Source organism: Megalops cyprinoides, chromosome 11, assembly GCF_013368585.1.
Source record: "Megalops cyprinoides isolate fMegCyp1 chromosome 11, fMegCyp1.pri, whole genome shotgun sequence".
Lineage (NCBI taxonomy): Eukaryota > Metazoa > Chordata > Actinopteri > Elopiformes > Megalopidae > Megalops > Megalops cyprinoides.
Genome location: NC_050593.1, coordinates 25,342,583 through 25,363,835, shown reverse-complemented (window position 1 = coordinate 25,363,835; position 21,253 = coordinate 25,342,583). Strand labels below are relative to the sequence as shown.

The 21,253-nt window shown below is 44.8% G+C and overlaps 1 protein-coding gene across 1 annotated transcript in view; it reads right to left on the bottom strand.

Annotated features, from left to right (window-relative positions):
* Nucleotides 1-21,253, bottom strand: part of LOC118785689 (DDB1- and CUL4-associated factor 6-like) — a 33,440-nt gene that overhangs the window by 11,297 nt on the left and 890 nt on the right. The window contains exons 2-8 of the mRNA XM_036540555.1: nucleotides 11,274-11,335; nucleotides 9,169-9,261; nucleotides 7,985-8,170; nucleotides 7,657-7,770; nucleotides 5,785-5,920; nucleotides 4,562-4,773; nucleotides 1,040-1,133 (exon numbers count right to left, since the gene is read on the bottom strand). Coding sequence (XP_036396448.1) covers nucleotides 1,040-1,133; nucleotides 4,562-4,773; nucleotides 5,785-5,920; nucleotides 7,657-7,770; nucleotides 7,985-8,170; nucleotides 9,169-9,261; nucleotides 11,274-11,335 — 897 coding nt within the window. The remainder of the gene's footprint in view (nucleotides 1-1,039; nucleotides 1,134-4,561; nucleotides 4,774-5,784; nucleotides 5,921-7,656; nucleotides 7,771-7,984; nucleotides 8,171-9,168; nucleotides 9,262-11,273; nucleotides 11,336-21,253) is intronic.

The window sequence follows — 21,253 nt, the reverse complement described above, 5'->3', positions numbered from 1 at the left end:
TGTTGATTGCACAATTGAGGGGATCTGGCGTTTGACCAATGCCATCAAGTATCGGTTTATCCTTTGTTGGCATTTGCATTTTAAACATGTTTTTTGGCACGAGTGTTCAAAAATCTCAAGAGCTGAGACTGAAAGCCAATGAAGTTGCCCGTAAACTCAGTGAGCTCTAGTCATTGAATTCATTGAGAATCTGCACCATGTCTACAAATGCAGAAAGTGTTATATAACAGTTGAATATTCAGTATATTGAAGGGCATTGTTGCATCTCCTCAATTAACTTGTGCTGCTGCTGCAGGGGACAGGAAGTGAAAGAAAGTAAACAACCAGTGAGGTTAGGATTGGGCTGGGCTGGGCTGTGGTATGAACCAAGCTAGTTTGGTAATGTTCATCAAAAACAGAACACAGTGATGCATTGGGAAATCATGGACAGTGTAACGGAGCTGCTAGCCCGTTACGGAATGTTTCTGTAATTGGGACAACAAAAACATGAACATATATTAAAAATGGAATGAGACTTTGATACTTTCTATTACAATATATTTTGCTTAGCAGATGTTCTTTTATAGAGTGACTTTGTTTAGTAGAATGTTTAGTTATCCGTTTATATAGCTAGATATTAACTGAGGAAGTTAAGAATAAGTACCCTACCCAGGAGTGTAACAGCAGTGACCCACTTGGGAATCAAACTGGCAAACCTCTGGGTTATGAGCCCTGGTCCTCCTATCATGTGTGCTCCCCTCATTAAGTGTGTTGCGTGCTGGTGTCTGGGTGAATGCGTGTATGAGTTTGTATGTACAAGTGTGTGTGCGCATATGTGCTGGAGTGGTTGAGTGGCTGAGTGAATGTGTGTGTGTGTGCGCACGCGTGTGTGCATATGTGTTTAAGTGATTGAGTGGCTGAGTGAATGTGTGTGCGTGCGCGCATGTATAAATACGTGTGTGTGTGTGTGTGTGTGTGTGTGCATATGTGTTTGGGTGGTTGTGTGGCTGAGTGTGTGTGCATGTGTGTGTGTATGCCTGTGTGTTTGGGATCAGCTTACCGTCCCTCTCCCTCTCGCTCTCCGGCCGCGCGCGGGGTCCCGTGTCGGACCAATCCCCTCGCAGCCGCAGACGCTTCACAGGGGGCTGCCGCAGCTGCGGGGACAGACGTCAACATCCTGTCAATCACGGCACGGCCCGGGGCAAAAATAACCCCCGCTGCCACGGAAAAGCACCTCTCCTCTTCCCCTTTTAGCCCGGGCACAGGTGTCGCTTTTCCCAGCCTCGTGCCAAAGGCCTGAGGCCGGGACACCCAACACTCAGACAGCAGGCTGGAGCGGTGTGACATCACAGTTACCCTACACCACATTCTGTCTGCATGCAGGCTCAGATGCTCTCCCAGGCATCTGCTTTCCACCTACCTGTCACAGCAAAACACATTTCTCACCTTTCTGCTTGAAACACAATATTTTACATGATATTTTACCATTTCATGCTCAATTACAGCTGCATCTGTGAACCAGGGTTATGCTTAAATCATTCATCTTACAAAAATTTAAACTGAAGAATTTAATTTACAGACTATTACAGGTTTTGCTCTATATGCTGCATTCTGTGAGACAGGGCAGTCTGAGTCTCAGTGTCAGAATGTGCTGTTCCCAGCCACTGTAACTGATCTCAGATCTGCTGCAAGATCTCCACTGAGAGAGATTGCAGTCTGTTCTGGAGGAAAGGGCTTCTGCTAGAGGGGTCCAGAGCCAACAAACAGAAAAGGCCTACTGGCACAGCTCTGCTATAGCCTGATAATGGGATAAGTGGTGTTGGGCTCTAGCACAACAGTTTCATGAACACACGGAGTTCCAGTCTAAGGCCGTGATGGATTCTATTACTGTATCCTGGACCAAAGCATTCAACCTGAACTTCTATACAGCTGCGTAGATGCGCAAAAAGTTAAATGAATGGCGTTCGCTAAGCACAGTAACGCAATGGAAATTAAAGCTGCATTAAAAGGAACAGCAACTGAATAGAAAGTAAAATGTGCTAATGATCCTATCAGTGAAAGAGAAGAAAAAAAAACCCTGTTTCATCCTACTGAGTATGGCGGCAATGGTTCACCATTCTCATTCAACGTGAAGAGCTGTGATTTCAGCTGATATAAAGACTGGCCTTGACAGACATCTGTGATAAGTCTGACTCAATACTCTAGCTGTACACACCACTTTCTAACAACGTCAATAAAACAGTTTATAACCCCCAACAAAAGCCTATACTGGAATAGTAACCGTTTCAACAGTCCTGTATGTAGCAGGCCATATCAAATGTGTCATGCTAGGTTTCTGAGCGTCCGTGTGAGTGACATTCCAGCGTGGTGGAAAAAGTGTGGCTCAGGGGGCGGGGTAGCGCCAGTTCCTGGCTCGCTCCACCGTCCCCGTCCAGGGCTATTTCTGTCTGCAGGAGAACATCACATGCGCCTGTGGCTGAATTTGGAAAGGAATCTGAGCCGGGGAATCCAGACACAGCTGAACACAGAGGGCAGAGGCTTAGGGCTGTGCAGGAGCGTGTACCCTCCAATCACCAACAGGGAGAGCTCCACAAAGGGCACCCTCCAATCACCTACAGGGAGAGCTCCACACAGGGCACCCTCCACTCACCTACAGGGAGAGCTCCACACAGGGCACCCTCCACTCACCCACCTACACAGAGAGGCCCACACAGGGCACTCTCCAATCACCTACACAGAGAGCTCAACACAGGGCACCCTCCAATCACCTACAGGAAGAGCTCCACACAGGGCACCCTCCAATCACCTACACAGACAGCTCAACACAGGGCACCCTCCAATCACCTACACAGACAGCTCAACACAGGGCACCCTCCAATCACCCACCTACACAGAGAGGCCCACACAGGGCACCCTCCAATCACCTACACAGACAGCTCAACACAGGGCACCCTCCAATCACCCACCTACACAGAGAGGCCCACACAGGGCACCCTCCAATCACCTACACAGAGAGGCCCACACAGGGCACCCTCCAATCACCTACACAGAGAGCTCCACACAGGGCACCCTCCACTCACCCACACATTATTATTATAACAATAATAATGACCGGAATTCAATCTAACCTCACTGTGGCTTGTCCTGAATTCTAAAGGAATTCAAGCAAGTGTGAAGGTACTTCTTTTGGTGACCCTCACCATGTAATGTGTTTGGTATGGAAAACGCAGTGAAAAGGACAAAAAAAAAAACATAAAAAATAAGAATTTCTATTTTGAAAAAAGAAATTTGCCCTATTTCGAAAAAAAGGAAGACTGGCTGCCCTAATTCAGTTTTGGACCGTGTTGCTCACTGCAGCGGTGGTTACAGAACGCAAGACCCAGCTGCAGGGTCTTGAAGCCCTCCACAGAAACGCCCTCCCAAGTCCTCTCCGCACCACGCCTGCCCATGCGCCCTGTCCGTGCCCTCCGCTCCCACACGTCTGCCGGCTGGGTCGCCCGCTGAGCACGAGCGCTCAAGACAGAAAAACGGCCAGCGGCAGCGGCCTCGGCCGCGGACTGCACACAGCCTCTCTTTGTCAGCGCTGACAGCTCTTTGCCCAGGACTGATGGGGAATAGAGCTTCCTTTGACTGCTCGTGGCTGGGCATTAATCACGTGCGAGTGGCCGCATTAAGGGCCCGGCTGCAGAGAGGGACTCAGAGTTGCTCTCTCTTTGTTCCTCCCAGGTTCGCTCGGGGTCACTCCCTTCGCTACACCGTTCCAGACACGCCTGGGGAAGAAATGGCCCCGGAGCACTTCCACTGAACACACGGGCAAAAGAGCGGGTGACAACCACTTCTGCAACGTTATAGCTTATTTATCAAGTCGCTAGACCTAACAGAGCTTTGAGATGGAGCATCAGATGTGGTTTCTGTGTAAAAGTACCCTGGGGTGGAGTGGAAAAATCCGCCTTATTGCGAAACATTCCTTGCTGAAGTCAAGTACAGGCAAGACGAATTAAAACAACTCAGACGAACTAAGACATGCGGATAAAGCACATGCAAATACTGATGTGCACAAATGCACATATACATGGCAGTTTCACACAGTGGCCTCCAGCAACACTCCTTAAAGATCCCCTGAGGCCCGAGAGACAGCCCTCTCCACATCCCCTCCATATTACCCTGTTAGCAGTGCAGAGACTTGCCTCAAGGATGTGTCAAAGACTTTCAATCAAACCGCAGCACAGATGTTTCTCGAACCATTAGAGACAGCATTAGGGCGCTGTGACAACAATACATTGCTCTGTTCCGCTCCCGTGAAACAGAGACAAGTGGAAATGAACCCCCTACTTCAACAAACATGAATAAAGTAATCTGTAGCAAAATAAAATAAAAAAAACTGTATTTGCTTGACATTTAGAGCCGCACATTACTGTAGGGAAGGAATGCCTATTTATCTTCGACACGCTCCAAGACTACAAGACCACCCGAACCAATGAGAGCCCTGAGGCTTACACTGTGCCAGTGGTTTCATTAAAGCCAGCATCTTCAGCCCTGAAAGGTAGGGAGATGGGGGGGTGGGGGGGGTTTGGGGGCTCACCTCCTCCCTCCTCTCCTCGGACGGTCCCTTCAGCTCGCGGGCCTGGTCGTCTTTGGGGTCAAACAGGTAAATGTAGTCTGAGGAGTAGCTGACCAGGATCTCTTGCCCGTCGCCGCTGTAGCAGAGAGAGGTCACGCGGCAGGACTTGCTGGCCAGGTGCGCCGGGACGAAGCGCACGCACATTCCCGTCGTCCCACGACCCATGTAGTTCCCTACACCAAAGGGGGGGGGGGGGGGGGGGGGGAGGTATGGGTGAGTTGGTCATGGACATCACGGACAATGCAGAACGTTACATGGAAGTGTGTCAGTCACAGCATCCCACGTCACTCCCTCGGCCCTGCACCAGTGATCAAAGAATTAAACACTTTGCACGGTACGCTGAGTAACGGTCAGATATCAGTATGGATGAAAGCAATTGGCCTGGGACGCGGTCAGCGTCTGGCCTGTTCGATCACACCGCAGTTAAATGCCAGCCAAGTGGATCTTTGTCTGCCTTCAGCGGCGCGGCCAGCAAGGACACAGCGCACGGCTCATTACAGCTGCCCGTCAGCGCGTCAGCGCTCCCCGCCGCCGCCTCTGTACCGGGTCAACAGAGCGTAAGGGTGCGATAAGCACCGCTGACACACGCGGGGAGCGCCGGTGAGACACGCCGTGGAGGTGGGCTGGAAATGAGCAAACCGCCGTCTTACAGAAAGACATTGACATCAACAGGGCAGTGCAGGATATTGCATTAGCGCCCTGGGCTCCGGGCTGAATGTTCTGGGTTGAAATCCCTGGGCGGAGCACTGCTCTTTGCTATGGGAAGTATGCATTGCTTATGTCACATCTCACACAGGATGAGATTATGTGGAAAGAAAGCTGCAGTGTGGCGCAGTGGCACAGCGGTTAGGTTGGCTGAGAACAGATGGTTGTGCGTTCTGAACCTGTTGGGAAACTAGTGCACCTCTCAGCACGACACTTCCCCACAGGAACTGCACATATCGAAACAGTGAACGCGCAGGTTCTCAAATGTACGAAATGAAAAAATTGTACGTTTTGTAAACCAGACTGAATGAGGGTCTCTGATAGCCTGTTACTCTGTTAATGTAATTAATATCATCTTATCAATACTACTAATATAATATGAAATCATACTATCAATAACACTGCTACTATATTAAAATTTGAGTGACATCATTGTGTTGTCCTATACTGCTACGAAGTAGTAAAGTGGCTGTGCTTACCTGTTGCTCTGGTACCCAACATTCGCCTGTCATAGATCCTGACTGAGCTATCAGAGCAGCCAACTGCCAGGTAGTAGGGGACCAGGGGGCAGATTGATATTGAGGTAGCAGCCCGCCGACAATTAATGAGAATGTCCTGATTTAACAACAAGAACAACAAAGACAAAGAAATCAATTCAAATAGCTTGTATCTGACAGAGCGGTGCCAGGGGACAGCAGACGGCAAAATCAAATACCCAGTCTGGGCACCTGAGCAAACCTTCAAGGCCAAACACGACCACTAACGAACTGTAGAGCCCTGGTGGACAAAAACGTAAGAGATAAAGAAGTCATATTACAGCTACAAGGCAACAAGGGTTAGTCACTCAATTCAATCAATAATACACTTAAAGGAAAGCAGAATTCTCTCATCCCCAGAGAGAGTAAGGAACAATGACAGACAGGGAGGAGCAGAAAGGGTCAGTGCGAGAGAGAGAGAGAGAGAGAGAGAGAGGGGAAGAGAAAGAAGAGAGGTGAAACAAGAGAGAAAGACAAAGAGACGGACAGACAGAGGGAAAGGGCGATAATGCTGAGCTGGCTTTGGAAGGATTCAAATCATCTTCTGAGCAAATAAAACTGCTCCAGACCGGACTGACACTGGAGGCTGAACGCAGCCACACTGTCCTGCAGCTTCACCCTTCACAGTCACTGCTTGTGGGAGGGAGAGCAGTGACAGGCCCTGTCCATTTGCTCTAACTTAACAGGAAGTTTCACAGCTCGAAGCATCAAAAAAAAAAAAAAAAAAGAAAACCCATCACTTCTGCTCAGGAACAATGACATGGCAGAAGTGATGCATCTGGGCATGCTGCCAAACCGTAAATGATGTTTTTCCCTTTTATTTTTCGGAGTTCTTCAGCGGGAACCGTTCCATTATGCAGTGGGATCTGCCTGTGGCAGCCATCAGCTTTGTGCTGACTGAAAGTGTGTGAATGCTCTGAGGAGACCTCACCTGTGTACAGCACCAGTCAAAAGTCTGGACATACAGTACCTGATTAAGATAATGGGAAACATGCATTCAAAGACTTATGCTTGCTCTGCTTGATCTAAACACTTATGCTTAAATGCTTGACATTTATTAGACAAAGGCAAATAGTGAAGTTGATGCCTATGTATGAATTTATTTCCAAAAAAAGTTTTAATTTTAAAAAAGATTTTTTGGCTAGTTTGAAGTTTTTATTTGTTTACAACACTTTTTGGTCGCTGCAAAATTCTATTTGTCTTATTTCATAGCTTTGATGTCTTTTTTTTTTAAATGTGAAATAGTAAACAGAAATAGTAAAAATACAGAAAAGTGTGTGTAAACTTTTGACTGGTACTATATTTTAGGGCCATTTTATAGCCAGCCCTCATATGTCTGTGTTAGGGGCACCAGTGTGGTGCAGTGGTACATAATACGATGTTTGTCAGTTCAGTTCCCAGGTGAAGCATGGCTCCTGTACCCTTGGGCCAGGTACTCAACTAAAATTTTCACATGCTTTGCATAAACGGAGGAATTGTGCAATATCACTCTGAATAAGAGTGTCTACTAAGCAAAATGTAATATAATGTAAATACTGCTGCCTTGCTTAAAAATAATAAAACTACTGAGATAAATGTTAGAATAGGTGAGCTAATTCAAGTGAAAGTGTTTATACTTGGAACATTAAGCCTGCCTAATGCTGGGGTAACAATCATGTCTAAAAAGATGGGTTTCTTAAGCTGGTAATAAGCGTACTGAAAATGGCCTGGCAGCATATGTGCAAAATGCCTTATTCCTACGGCTTCCTGAGATTTGATAGTTCACATATTCAGGACAGTACACATATCGTCAGGTCTCAATCCTGGGCCTCTTACATCTTTACAGTCTTCCTTTGTGCAGCTGGTCTTCATTCGGACGTCAAACCACCGCACTGTGCCATCTTCCCCACATGACAGGAAGGTGTAAGGGTCATTTGGTACTGTCATAATCTGCCAATATAAGAGAGGCAGTTCGGTGACAATGTCTTTACTAGCAGGCAATCAAAATACATCTCAGTCTGATAAGGTGAGCACTGTATGAGGTTACAACATACAGATGGCAATAGAACAGAACCGTGTAATATAAGGTTTTTAAAATGTAACATATGCCAGACACTCTAAACAGTTCAAACGGTGGCTCATTGCAACCGCCGTGCCCTTGTACCTCATAGGCTGTGCCATAGTGACAGGTGAACTGGCACTGTCTGTTCATGTCCGCGCTCTTTTCTGTGTTGGTGTAGTAGATGATACCATCTCCGGAACAGGACACTATCTGTTGATCGTTGGTGCACGGCATAAACTTGGCACTGAAGATGTTTGCTCGGTGCCCTGATCGGATAGCTGCTTTGACCTGGGGACGGGGGGGTGGGAGACCGGGAGACAAGAGGAGGTGACAGGGACAGTGACATGGCCAGGGGAAGAGGGAGAGTTTAATTAATCGGAAATGGTAAAAATAAGCAAAACTGTTATGTATCACAAAACACAATGCATGTCAAGATAGGTGGTGTTCCTCAGACCTTAAGTTCAGCTGTGTGCCACTTTTGAAGAGCATCTAGGACTACTGTCTGTAACACTGTGAATAGCTCACCAAACAAATGTCATTCAAATTCCAAATGTAATTGGATTTAAACTCACCATATTTATTTTACACCACAACAAAAGGTGTCTAAACAGACAACTACAAAAAAAGACATGGTGACAGCGGAGTGCTCTGTGGGTCATTCAGACGACCATAAACAAAACCGATCCACTCCACCGATCAGCGCAAGAGCTCCTTTTACAATCAGCACAGATCTAAACGTCTCTAAAGAGACTGCCAATGCAAAGACTTCCGGCTTCACATTGAGTCCCGCTTATCAAATAGCTGATCATAGAAGGAAGATGAGGAGAAAGCTTTTCATTAATAGCATGTCTGCATCATCCTCTCATCATCCTTCCCCCTAATGCACTCGCTCATGGTACATTACAGAGGAAAGGTTTGCACGCTCCATTAGAGATCTGAAAGTAAGTCCAAAACGTTCAAATAAAGATACACAAACAACATACATTTATATGTAGGTCTTTCACTTCTGTATTACCACAATATAAAGCTGCTTGTCCGATAGCTAAGGCTTTCAAGAGTCATTTATACAGGCTTCAACTGCTATACCAGTGAAAGGAAAAATGCCTATTCTATTCTATATGAATTTTTTTAGCATTATAATACCTATGACCATCCTCTTCCTACCGTGTCTGATTGCTTGAAAATTCTCAAGTGATTCACCTTGGTTACTGAAGAAAGCAAGGCCTGCAACGATTCATGGGTACTAGCCATAAGAAATGTGAGTGCATTATTGGGGAGTTTCTTACCTTTCTGTTGTAAGGGTTTGTGATGACCAGATTGGTGTCATCTGACCCTGAGAGGATGTACTCTCCTGTGTCATTCCAGCATATTGTGTTTACCTGGAAAGAAACAAATCACAACTGTCAATATGGAATTTGGAGAGGCGGTAATCTGTGCTCTAACTGTCTGTGTGTGGGAGCAATCTTGAAATCTTTTATCACTCTTAAAAGTCTTGAAAACCTGTGGCTTTCACTCTTGGCTCCTTTCTGAGACATTTCACAGCGGCAACTCTACCCAAATGTTGCCCTGTGGTTTCAACTATAAGAGAGAGAGCTCTTGGCTTTGTATTGGTGCTGACAAATTTCAAGGCTAAAACAAATGCACCCATATGCTGCCGCTGGCAAGAGGTTCAGAGAATCTGCTCCTCACAGCACGCAAGTCTCAGTGTCACTGAGCACAACAGAGAAGCATCCAGAGAACAAAAAAGCTGAAAATGACCATTTCACAACGGCGCTGCCTTGAGACGTTAACATGCACAGACAAGTGGCAGAATATTGCACTTCCGGGATGTGAAAATATACTTTTTTATATAAGGAGGAGTGCCGTTTATAGGGAGCATCTTCCGCTGAGAGTTCTACCCCTGCCCTAAATTCAAATTTTAGAAAAAATGCAGGGGAAGAGTGGGGAGCACGACTTTGGCGAGGGACGCCTCAGTCTCATCTTTGTCTCTGAGAGTCTCATCAATCAATATTTCATTACCTCAGCCCCCAGAGGCTGACAGTAGTTCTGCACTTTTCCGTTTTTTAGGCCTTGGTACTCTGCATTACTGTGCTGGTCTGTTCATCATTCCATTCCGTTATATTGGATCTAGAATGTCAGAAAGAATGGCTCAAATCCAACCCTGACCCCCTTTTCTAATTCTGCAAATGAACACCTGCACAAAAAAAAAAAAAGCTATTAAAAACTTGAAGTACTGCACTTTACTGACAATTAAATTCATTTACCATCGCTGGCAGGCATACCAGATAAGGAGGGACACATTAAAACAGCAGGAGAACATACTCTACAGTAAGGTACCGAGAGCTAGGCAGTACCAAGGTAAAGGTGTGAACACAAGGCAGTGACAGCTTTACAGTGAGGAGCAGGCTGATGTTTCTCACTGTAAATGGTGAGCTGGGGCCATTCTGTCTGGGACATCACTGAGGGCCCAGGGACACATGGCACTTTGTCCACAGCAGAGCTGAAACCAGGCTGGCAAGGGCTGAATCCAAAACAGGCCATGCCAATACTGCAGGGCTCCTGTAACTCTAACTAATGTCGTTGTGGATTTGTACCACAAAAAAATGTCCAAAATATTTGTGACAAAATATTTTTAAAGACTGTTGAAAGATGCGAAATTCTTCAGCAATGACACGCTGACCATGGATACTTTTGTCTATATCACTTGTCTTTACAGTCCTGCTTACCTGATACTTTACATACAACAATAGGTTAGTCTACAACTGCACTGTGCATGGTGTAGCTTTCCATACCTTTCAGTTTTTTTTGTTTGCAACGCAGGACACCTGACACCAGAAACAGGACAGAAAAATGGAACCCAGTTCAAAAAATCTGATTTCATTACAGCACTGGTAAATGGTCTTCACTTCAACTGTTGACATGATGCTACACTTGTTAACCTCATAGTTCCATTCTATCGCGGGTTCAAGGGAAGTTTCGAAACTTGTTTTGAGCCACGATGACCTCTGCGATTTCCGACAAGAGACCTCCCCCGGCAAAGAGAACATTATTTGCAGGCTGGATGCGGGGGAGAACAGTGAGGTCTGATGTACCTTTCTCCACTCACCTTCTGATGAAGTGGGATCGGCCAAGGACGGCAGTGAATTTAATTCTAACTCCCACAATAAGGGAGGCAAGCACCAGAACAAGAAATGATCAATGGGATGCAGCCATGTTACACCCTGCTCTGCAGAGAGCAAGAAATGCACTGATTTGATTTTCTAATTTTGCCCTCCTAGCAAACTAGAAATAAAAAACTGGCCAAGGGTTTCTTTGTGGATGGTAACACTGGAAGTGCTTTGTTGGATTGGTATTGATGAAATTCAAGTGGACTTCTTGTTTGGGTACTCACACAGCCATCATGCACATTGAGTGTAGCTTCTAGCTTGAGTCTTTGGACAAATTCTCTTCTCCCTGATGACACAGACAAGAAAAAAAATGTTTTCCAGTCAAATACAATTTTTAGCACAGCAATGAATCAGCGTCAAGAATGTTGGAGATCATCCTGACTGCACTCACTTCGTTTCATTCATTCAGACACAACAGGTGGCAATACTTACAATTGCACAATGAGGGATGGCAACAATATGAAATGGTCTGCTAGAATTCTGATGCTGTTTGAGCCTATAAGCGTTCATGTTGTTACAAAACATTTTTTTGTGTTTACATGAATGCAAGTCCCATGTAGGGCAAATATAAAAATAACGCATATGCTGATAGCGATAACATAGTTTTATTACCTTACTTTCCATTAAAAAAAATGCTATCTGAAACCAGTATTCTTGATGCAAACCCCATAAAGCACAAAATGACTGGTGGGCAAGTTGAAACAAGACACATCAGGTGTGCTTTTTTTGAGGCGTGTTGCATAAGATCAAAGTCTCTTACAGGCTGGCTATCTATTTTAGGTACGCCATGAACACTGAAAAATGAATGATTTCAGCAAAAATCACACCTGGTGATGCATTCTGTTTATATGCACAAACATCTCATACCAAGATCCTCTCTTTTTTGACAAATGGTAAACAGAACGATAAAACACTATTAGGTCACAATTCAAAAATAAAACTGGCTGAAGCAGGCATTTAAGAAGCCAGGCCTACACTGCAATGTATTGTCAGCACAGTTTGGTAAAATTGCTGCTGTAGTGCTTCAACATGTTAGTCCTACACTGCAGTCTACTGTCAGCACACAATGGCAAGAGGTCAAAATATTGAAGTGGAAGCCAGTGAAGATTCAGGCCGCCTTTGCTCTTTACCTGACCTGCATGTCTCTCTCACCTGTCTGTTGTCCTTCAGTGGATGCGAACAAAGAGGTACTGTCAGAACCTCTTTAGACAAACAAGAAAGCAGCTTCACACCACATTGAACCTGAAGACATGGAGGCCTGCAGGGAAGGGGCTGTGTGCTTCTAACCTGTCTTCACAGCCCCGGAAGCCAAACTACAGGAACCAGCAACGGCTTTATTAAAAGCTGACAATTTACCAGAATAGAAACCAAACCCAGATCAGTTTAGTTCCTCTTTCCACTGTGCTTTCTGAAATGCCCTGTCCAACTTGTGCCACTGAAACATTAGCTCACTTCAGTCTTTACAGGGGTAAAATGACTGGGATTATTACATTTACTGTATAAATCATTTATATCACTTGTTTGCTGAATGGACATTTTCACCCAGGGTGTCTTTTAAAGCCTTTAGTTTAGATATTATCCATTTACAGAGATGGATACACGCTGAGGCACTCTGGCCTTGGCACCTTGCCCAAAGGTATAACGGTAATGCCCTACCCAAGATTCAAACCTGCACCAAATTATGAGTAGTGTCCCAACTACGGTGCTAAACTGTCCAACTATCCAATCCATGAATGAGATAACAGTGTGTAACGTTTCATTCGGTAGGAGTGCCCTCCCCGTATGTGCCGTCACCACTGAAAAGAGGAAGGAAAGGCTGCAGGTCTTGGAAGGCAGCACCCTGTGATGTCATAATTCAGAGGCCTGGCTATGCACCCTTTGCTGACAGCACTCACAGGTGACAGAACCATCCCAGCACTCCACATAAAACTAGCACCAATTTTATTATGATGGACAGCAGTCTTACAACCATGCTTGTCCTGCACCTAACTCGTGACACAACATATGCCATTTCGGCCATTTAAAATGCATTACTGGAAAATGACCGAATACATCTGTTCAACCTGTGGTAGCCTTGTGGCCTGTAGTGTCACCACTGAAATAAAAAGGGTCTAACAGCCAGGCAATAAAAACACTGGCAGAACTTAACAGAACGCTGGCACGCTCACTCATAGGACAGACATGGAGGAAACATACAAACATCATGCCACAGACAATGGAGTACCTACACAGAGAACACCTCAGGTTCTTTTCACAAATCAAACAGAACTGCTGCCATCAAAATGAGCATGAGTTTAAATGCAAATCGTTACGTCAATCACACAACTGGGCCGATTGTGTGTGAGTACACAGTGACAAAAACACACCAGAATCACACGCAGACATAGGTGGACACATTCCCTCCACACCGGTATGTACATGACATTTAACCAAGGGGAGCAATCCTGATTAATAACAAAAATGGGGGCAAATGAAAGTCATTTCAGGTTCCTGATTGGCAATTTCACATTACGGTTTTCCCTTAAAAGGTTCTTATTGCCCTTACAATGATAAATGACTTTTGGACATGTCCTAGATCTCCCATTTTTCCCTCTCTGAGAACAGCGAATTTAGAAGCACAGATATACAGATATCTTGATTTAGATATGTGGAGAGGCCTTGCAGTCAGAACACAAGCCCATTTCCTGAGCATCTCGTGTTGCCCTAATGTTTTCAGGGTCATACTGTAGCAGACCCTGCTCTTCACCATAGAGAAGCATCATTATTTCAGGGATCTGCCTATATGTCACTGTCACTTTATTCTGGAACTTTACTCCTCTTGGATAATGTGCTTAAGGGTCATGTACTCCATTTAAAGGTACACTCAATAAAAGGTAACATGGCAGGTATCCTGACTGGCTGTCATCACGCTGTGAACTCATTAAAGACTCTGACCTATCCACCAGCCAGCTGTGGCGTGTGCTCCGGTATCACTAAAATGCCTTAATTCATTGAGACACACATCTTTAACATCAGAGCCAGCATCTGCATTTGACAACTCTGTTCCTGCTGCCTGAGGCATCACGTAGGCCCAGTGTTTACAAAAACCACCAGGATGAAAAAATGGAGAAGACAAGGAGCAATGAAAACAAAGACTTCCCGTTCCGCTTTCCTTGCACGAGCACTTTCACTGTGGACTAAACACAACCATGGTGTTGTCAGCCTGCTGAAATGAAATTCACTTGACAAAAAAACAACAACAAAGGATGGCAATTTTCAAACAACTGAAAATGGTGTACAATACCGTAACAACATTACAGGGGTGCCATGGGACAGACCTACATGTCCAGGGTCTTCATCGTTTTCCAGATTTTTGTCTCTGTTGGGTTCATTTTTAGGCACCCTTTGGGATTTGCAAACCACAAATACTGTCTCCCACAACAAGCTTGTTCTATATTTAGTTTCCCCTACAGATGGGCTCCCTGGTCTGATTACAGACACTTTGGTGTGTGTATTCCCTGTCCATTAACAATGACAGCCCTAACAAGAAATAGCAGTGCCAAGCTAAATATGGCTCGTGCCAAGTCCAGCGGGCTGAACAGGCCACCGGCCCGGCTCTTAGCATTCTAATCTGCATTCAGAAAACTAGCGCACGGAGCCCGGCGGGGGGATGGGGGACAGCTGCCCACCGCCGAAGAAAAGCTTCAAATCTCAGTGACGTCTGTGGACAACTGAGGCAGCCCGGGGTGGACTGATACCTTTCCCAGGCTTAAAAATAGAACAGAACATGGTAATGTGGTGATACAGCGCGTTCACAAGTTCTGCCTGGTGCCAGACTAACGACCGACACTGGGAAAACAAATGCCCAGGACCAATCTGCTGCGATTAGTGTCGGTAATTAATACAACAACAACAAGGCACTTTCCCGTCGGCAGGCGTATCACTTCGGCCCACCCGAAGCAGCGTGCCCTTTTTCACGTCCCGCGTGCTTCAGCACAAACGAGGGCAGAGCGAACCTTCATACGCCACAGCCACCGTTGGGGGGGAGGAATACGTTTTCCTAGAAGAGGGCTTTCAAAAATAGATGGGGGTTTGATACGCAACCCACCGGCTTCCATGTGACTCAGCTTTTGTCACTTGCGCCGAGGCCCCCGTGGAGGCTCGTAGGCAGGGGAACTGGTAATCCACCCTGCGCGCGGCACAACACCTACCACCGCCACCGCCTGCCTTCAGGCTCCAGCTCTACTTTCTCCAACGAGATAAGGAGTAAAACGTTTCTGAAAACGAGCCATTTCATTTCCACATCACAGGCCTCACTGGGCTCACACTGCCCTTTATCGCCAGGGTTCCGTTTTAAGCCCACCTCATGAAAAATACTGAAAAATGTCATTTTACGAAATTTCAAACAATCCTTGAGAGGTCACCGCCAGAATGCCGAGAATGCGGATGTGGTCTCAAGCTTGTCCTGTCAAGACTCCAGCCACGCTGTGTCCCCGATTCTACTTCCGCAACCTCTTTTTTCGCAACTTCCACAAGGCCGCACAACGTGCAGCGCATGGCCGCACCCTTGTTGCAGAGTCACCTCTGTGGTGGCATTACCTCATCAGAGCCCTTCTCCTTCTCTCCCACAGTAAGAACACAGTGTTCAGCGAGACCCTCCAGGCCTTGTGGAGCGAGAGAGAGAGAAATAGATCCAAACAGATCTGGCATCACCTAAATAATGCATGCTACAATGAATGAAATTTTCCTGGATCTCCATCAACAATTAAGTGCTTAATTATTTTACAAAATACAATTAAACACGCCAAAAAGCTGCTCCTGGCAGCTGAATTCACTTTGGGTTGGATTAATCGATTTTTTGTGCAGAGAAAAGAAGAAATAACTTTCTACTTTCTTTTTTTTCCAAAAGGCAGGCTGTGAATTAAGGCAGTACTTTCTTTATGAAGTTAAATTACCCCTACAGCTAATATATCAACAAACTATTTTCAAACCTTTTTAAAGAAGATTTACAATAGTACAAGGAACCAATAGCTTGTCAGACTCCAACTGAATGAACTTGCAGGTCTCTGTAACGGTAAACCAAGTACAGGATAACGGCATGATTTCAGAAGGGCCATGACGTACCGTCAAGATTAGCTGTCATTCACTGCTTTAAAGCCGTTCTCCGGCTGTTATCATAAAAGGCCATACTGATTCATTCAGAAACCATGCTGTCTTTGAAATAGCACAGACAGCTCTGGCATACAGACAACCACACCCATAGGCCTCTCACACAGCACCTGACATCTCCTTGTTTGTCTGCGTCTTGACGTTTTAGTCTCCCAGATGACATTATGATTGCCAGCACAACCTTTCCTTGAGTCAACTCAATTTCAAATGAACCCAGAGTGGTTCTGTGACAAAACAAACCCCAGGGAATGTGGTTTAGTTGCTCTGATAGATGTGCTTTGGGCTGATTGGGTGTGTGCTCAGCTCAGCAAGGGTCCCCCCCCCATAAATTTACAGCATGATAGTGCTCCCACATTGCTGAGGTGCTGCACAAATCATGCTGGGGAGGGGGCATAGCATGTTTGTGTCAGAAAATATCTCACCAGTCCTGTAACTCTTGCATGTTGCCTTTATTATCACAAGACAAACAGACAAGGATGATGTTAGGGGACCAAAAAGACAGTTTCCTTTTTTAGCTAAAAGCATATAAAAAATGACCAGGGGTCTGTAAGTTTTGAAAAGTTGGTATGATGCCACAACTGGCACAGCACTATTGGTCCACACTTTGGAGAGATCACTGATCTGCAGGTTGAAATGAACACTCTCCCTGGTTTTCATTTTCAAATAGGCTATGTACTATTTTAAGAAAAAAAATCTTTACAATATGGTATAAGATACACATCTGATCTTTACTGATCTTTTCAGGACAGCCTTCAAATATTTTGAAATTGAAATTACTGCTGCCATGGCTGAATGGAAAAACCCAATTCAAAGGTGTCATCAGTGCACGGTCACTGTGACCTTACCAGAGTGCAATGACATCCATCTCTTAATGGAACTACATCACCCACAATTCTATTCAATTACCAGCCCGTGAGCCAAACCTCCAGCAAGGGTGAAGACAGAATAAAGAGCATGATTCAGTTCTAAATACACAGCATATAGGTTACAGACTAAATTATGCACTGGAAACGTAAAAAAAAATCATATTCGTATTATCTCAAAGTAACAAACTGAAATGACATTTAATGATGGCAGCCAAGATTGCCAGTAATAATATAGCACGTGTACCTAAGGAAAGGTGGGGGAACAAGCAAGAACCGCTTCATTGAGGAGTCTGGAGTGCACACACCCTTTGCCTGGAACTTGAATTCCATCCAGGCCCACCCACTTAGAATGTTACACTGGTGTAAGAGATGGGATCTACCCACTGCAGACTGAATACTCTGCAAACCCCTACAACCAAATGAGCACATGCACACATTTGCATACAGCTGAAAGTATACATCTGCAGGATGTTTACAGACACAATGCCCACTTATGGGATCTGATCCTTTCCAAACTGCAGTACTGCTTTGGTCTTTGGACCAAGTCTGACCTCAGCATAAACCTGAACGGCGACAAAAATAAACAATTAATTACCTCAGAGAAAATAATGAACATTATGGTTTCATTCGTCCATTGGTGAAGCCATGAGGGAAGCCTCTACAATTGTTGGTGTTATCTTTGCATGACAGCAGTGGCCTGGCAGGGTTCTGGCATTTAACACATAGAATAGGAGGCCACTTGCTGCGCTCTCATGAATTTCAAATCGGAGCCACTCCAAGATGTCCCCTGCATAATATGGTGACATTATGACCCAAGTGTATATGCAGACAAAGGCCTTTTTAGCACAAGCTGTTGGTATTTTGTCACAGGCTACCAATTCATGTTCACCAGGGAACCTGAAGAGCTCCACACATAGGCTACATGCCTAAAGGACTAAGAGGAAAGAAAATGTAGGTCTGTATGTCTCTGCTGATTTCCTGGGGGACCAAAGATGCTGTACATTACTTCCACATCTTTCACCTTACATTCATCACTCAGTTATGGGAACATCTTACAGGCTGCCAGTGGATGCTTTTCTAGAGGCACAAAGAAAGATAATATCTAAAGCTCTAATGTTTTTTGCTTTCATTCCCAATTGGTGATACATAAGCATTCAATTATGTTCTGTAGAAGATAGGCAAATCAAAGGCAATGAGCTCAAAGAGGTAGCAGCGTGGCTCTGTGGAAAAGAGCACACAATGTAACCCAAAATTTGCTGATTTCCTTCTCTCATGGGACAATGCTGGTGTACTTAATCTGAGTTGTTTCAAGTAAATATCCACCTGCATAAATCAGTGGTATGTAACTATGCAAGTAATACGGGCATCAGCTGAACAACTATGTGAAATGTAAAGAAAATGCAGACTTCTTAAGAACAACTTCACCCTTCATTTTATTCAATCCTGTTTGTTCGAAAGTGTTTCCGAGCACTACGATTTTGTGGATTTATTTTTTACGTTTTCCTTCCAGTTGTGTAAACTCATCTTAATGCAGCTACATGAGGCTCACAGACAGACAGCAACAGGGTTGTCAGCAAAGACTGTAAATGGGAATGTGGTGTCTATCCTACAGAGAGAGCGAGTGGGAAGTCCAGCAGGGACTCACGGATTACAATCAATTATTTATCCTCTGGCAGAACACCACACGCCCAACTGGCTCCACACACAAAGCCAGTCATGTAGGAAGTCATTCTGCATCGTTTTTCAGAGGGTTCCCACAAACCCTTTGGTAAGGGTAAGGTGACAGCGGCTGGTCTAAATTTGGAGCGAGTAACGTCAAGCAAATCAGTTCTTCTGAGGGCCACTGCAGACAGGCCATTTTGCTGATAAACTGGAGGAGACCTGAAAAATACATAACCCCAAGTTCAGCATTTAGAGATTGCAGTGGAACTCCACACTGCATCATACAGCATTTACATTGCCAATGCACATTTTCACGTCCCTATACTGCATCCATTCTGGACGATGCCCTGGATCGATAGAAAGCCCGCCCCGCCACTGCAGTGTGAAAGACATGTGCGTCTTCCTTGTTAAATTTGTTTGATACTGCTGTTCAGCTGATGTGACTGAAGGGACAAGGTCGTCTCCCGAAGCAATCAAAGCACCTTTCTGACTCATACGTTCTACAAATAAACAGAGAGACAAAAGCAAAATGACACCGATTCATAACAACGGCTGGCGCTCGGTTTTAATCGGGGGACCCACCTAAGCCTTGCTTTAGTAAGGACTGGCTGGGTTCTGTCAAGTGCCTAAAATATTTTCCCAGTCAAAGGTGGGTCAAAATACCACTACCCCAACTGCTCTCTGTCACACAACAGCCACACCGAGCAGGATTTCAAATACTATCTCAAGTGGATCATTCCAAGTCTGACATTATCTGTCCCCCGTCCTAGCCATTAAGTCATTACCTAATGATTCCCCACTCCTGATATGGGAAAATGTCAGCTTGCCTTCTCATGGGGAAAAACGGAGGAGAAGTCCATACCAACATGATTGGGCAGTACACAAAAAATTTAAGTATAGTCTTATACTGCACTGGTGGTCCATCTACTTCCCATATGTCTGCCTATTGTGATTGTTGAATGCTCAGCTATTTCTGACAGGGGGTTAGAGTCCAACTCAGCACAGCGATTACTTCCTTTCTTCCTCTCTTCCGGCACACATAGGTCAGAGCAGAGCAACTACTAAGTTAGACCTCAAATAAATTAACAGAAGTGCAGAAGCACAACAGCAAGTGTATACCTCAGCATTCTGGTGTTGGAAGTATTGCCACAGGACCACTTAGATGGTAAATTGACAATGAGAATTGTATTTGTGCATAACCTCAATGTGCAATAACTTCAATTTATCCTATATATGCTGCTGTATGCATATGTGGCATTCCTGGTGTGATTCAGTGAAACCCAACAGATGCATGTGGGAACTGCATCAGATGGACACATCGCCTGGTGCATGTACCATTTCTGTTTCAAAGACAAACTAGGGACGTAACCATATTGACAAGCTTGCACTTGTGTTATACATTTGAACTGGTTCAGGAAAAAAACTAATTCCCTTGCGTATCGTTCTTGGTATTTTTTATTCGAAGCAGTCGAAAGACACCTCGAAGTCCATTCCAGATTCCAGCCTGAAAACGGTTTCAGATAAGAATCAGAAACTGAATTAAAGCTGGTCCACCTGTTTTAGCAAAATATTTCAGGATGATGTGGTTTGCCAAGATGCGTTTTTTTTTTTGTTTTTTTTTTTGAAGTCACGAGAATAGGGGGGTTCTATTTGTTGTTGATGCCCCTCAATAAGTTATGTTTTCAATGTCGAAAAGAAAATCTTAAAATCCTTACAAGCACCAGCAAGCAATAAGTGCTCCAGTATTCGATTGTTGTGCCATGGTTTAAGCATGTTTCTTCTACTATACACAATTCGTGTCAAGAGTGAGAAACCTGTTTGTGTTGACAACGGAGTCAGCACTCTGGCTGCAAACAGACTGCAAAGTTTAATCACAAGTACCTCTACTGCTACTTTCACATGAAAAAAATTAAATATTATTTAAAAGGAGTATTGGAGTATATACTGGACAATTGCTTTTGGATGGTCAAATGTCCATTGTCCATTACGTATTATAGCTACTCATACATAAAAGTACGAATAAGTTGTCTGGTCCGGTACTCCTCTATCATTGCAAAGATAACGTTGTGACACATTTTGGGGATCTGTCTCTAGACTAGCATATCACTAAGAAGCCAGATTACGTTAGCTATCTTGCTAGGTCAATTGAAGAGCAAGATATATTCCAGACTCAAACTCACAGCCCAAATGTGGGTAGTCTGGCGTGAGTTTTGTGTTGTCATATTCTCAAAAAACATTTACGACTTGCAATATTTTAGTAACCAACCAGCTATTACAATTATCTTTACGCTTTGTTACCTTGGCTAGCCTGCCAACTAGCTACCCGATGTTTAGCTAGCTAACTGCGCAAAAAACTAGCTAGATGCCAGCGAATACATTTTTCCGAGAACAACCCAGCGACCATCAGTGGACAAACACTCCATTTCCGACAACAGCAAACATAGCAAGCTTGTTCTCGCATGTGTTTCTCAAAAATCACAGTTCAACCAGGCGGTCCACTAGCTAACCTTAGCACTGCAAGGATCGGG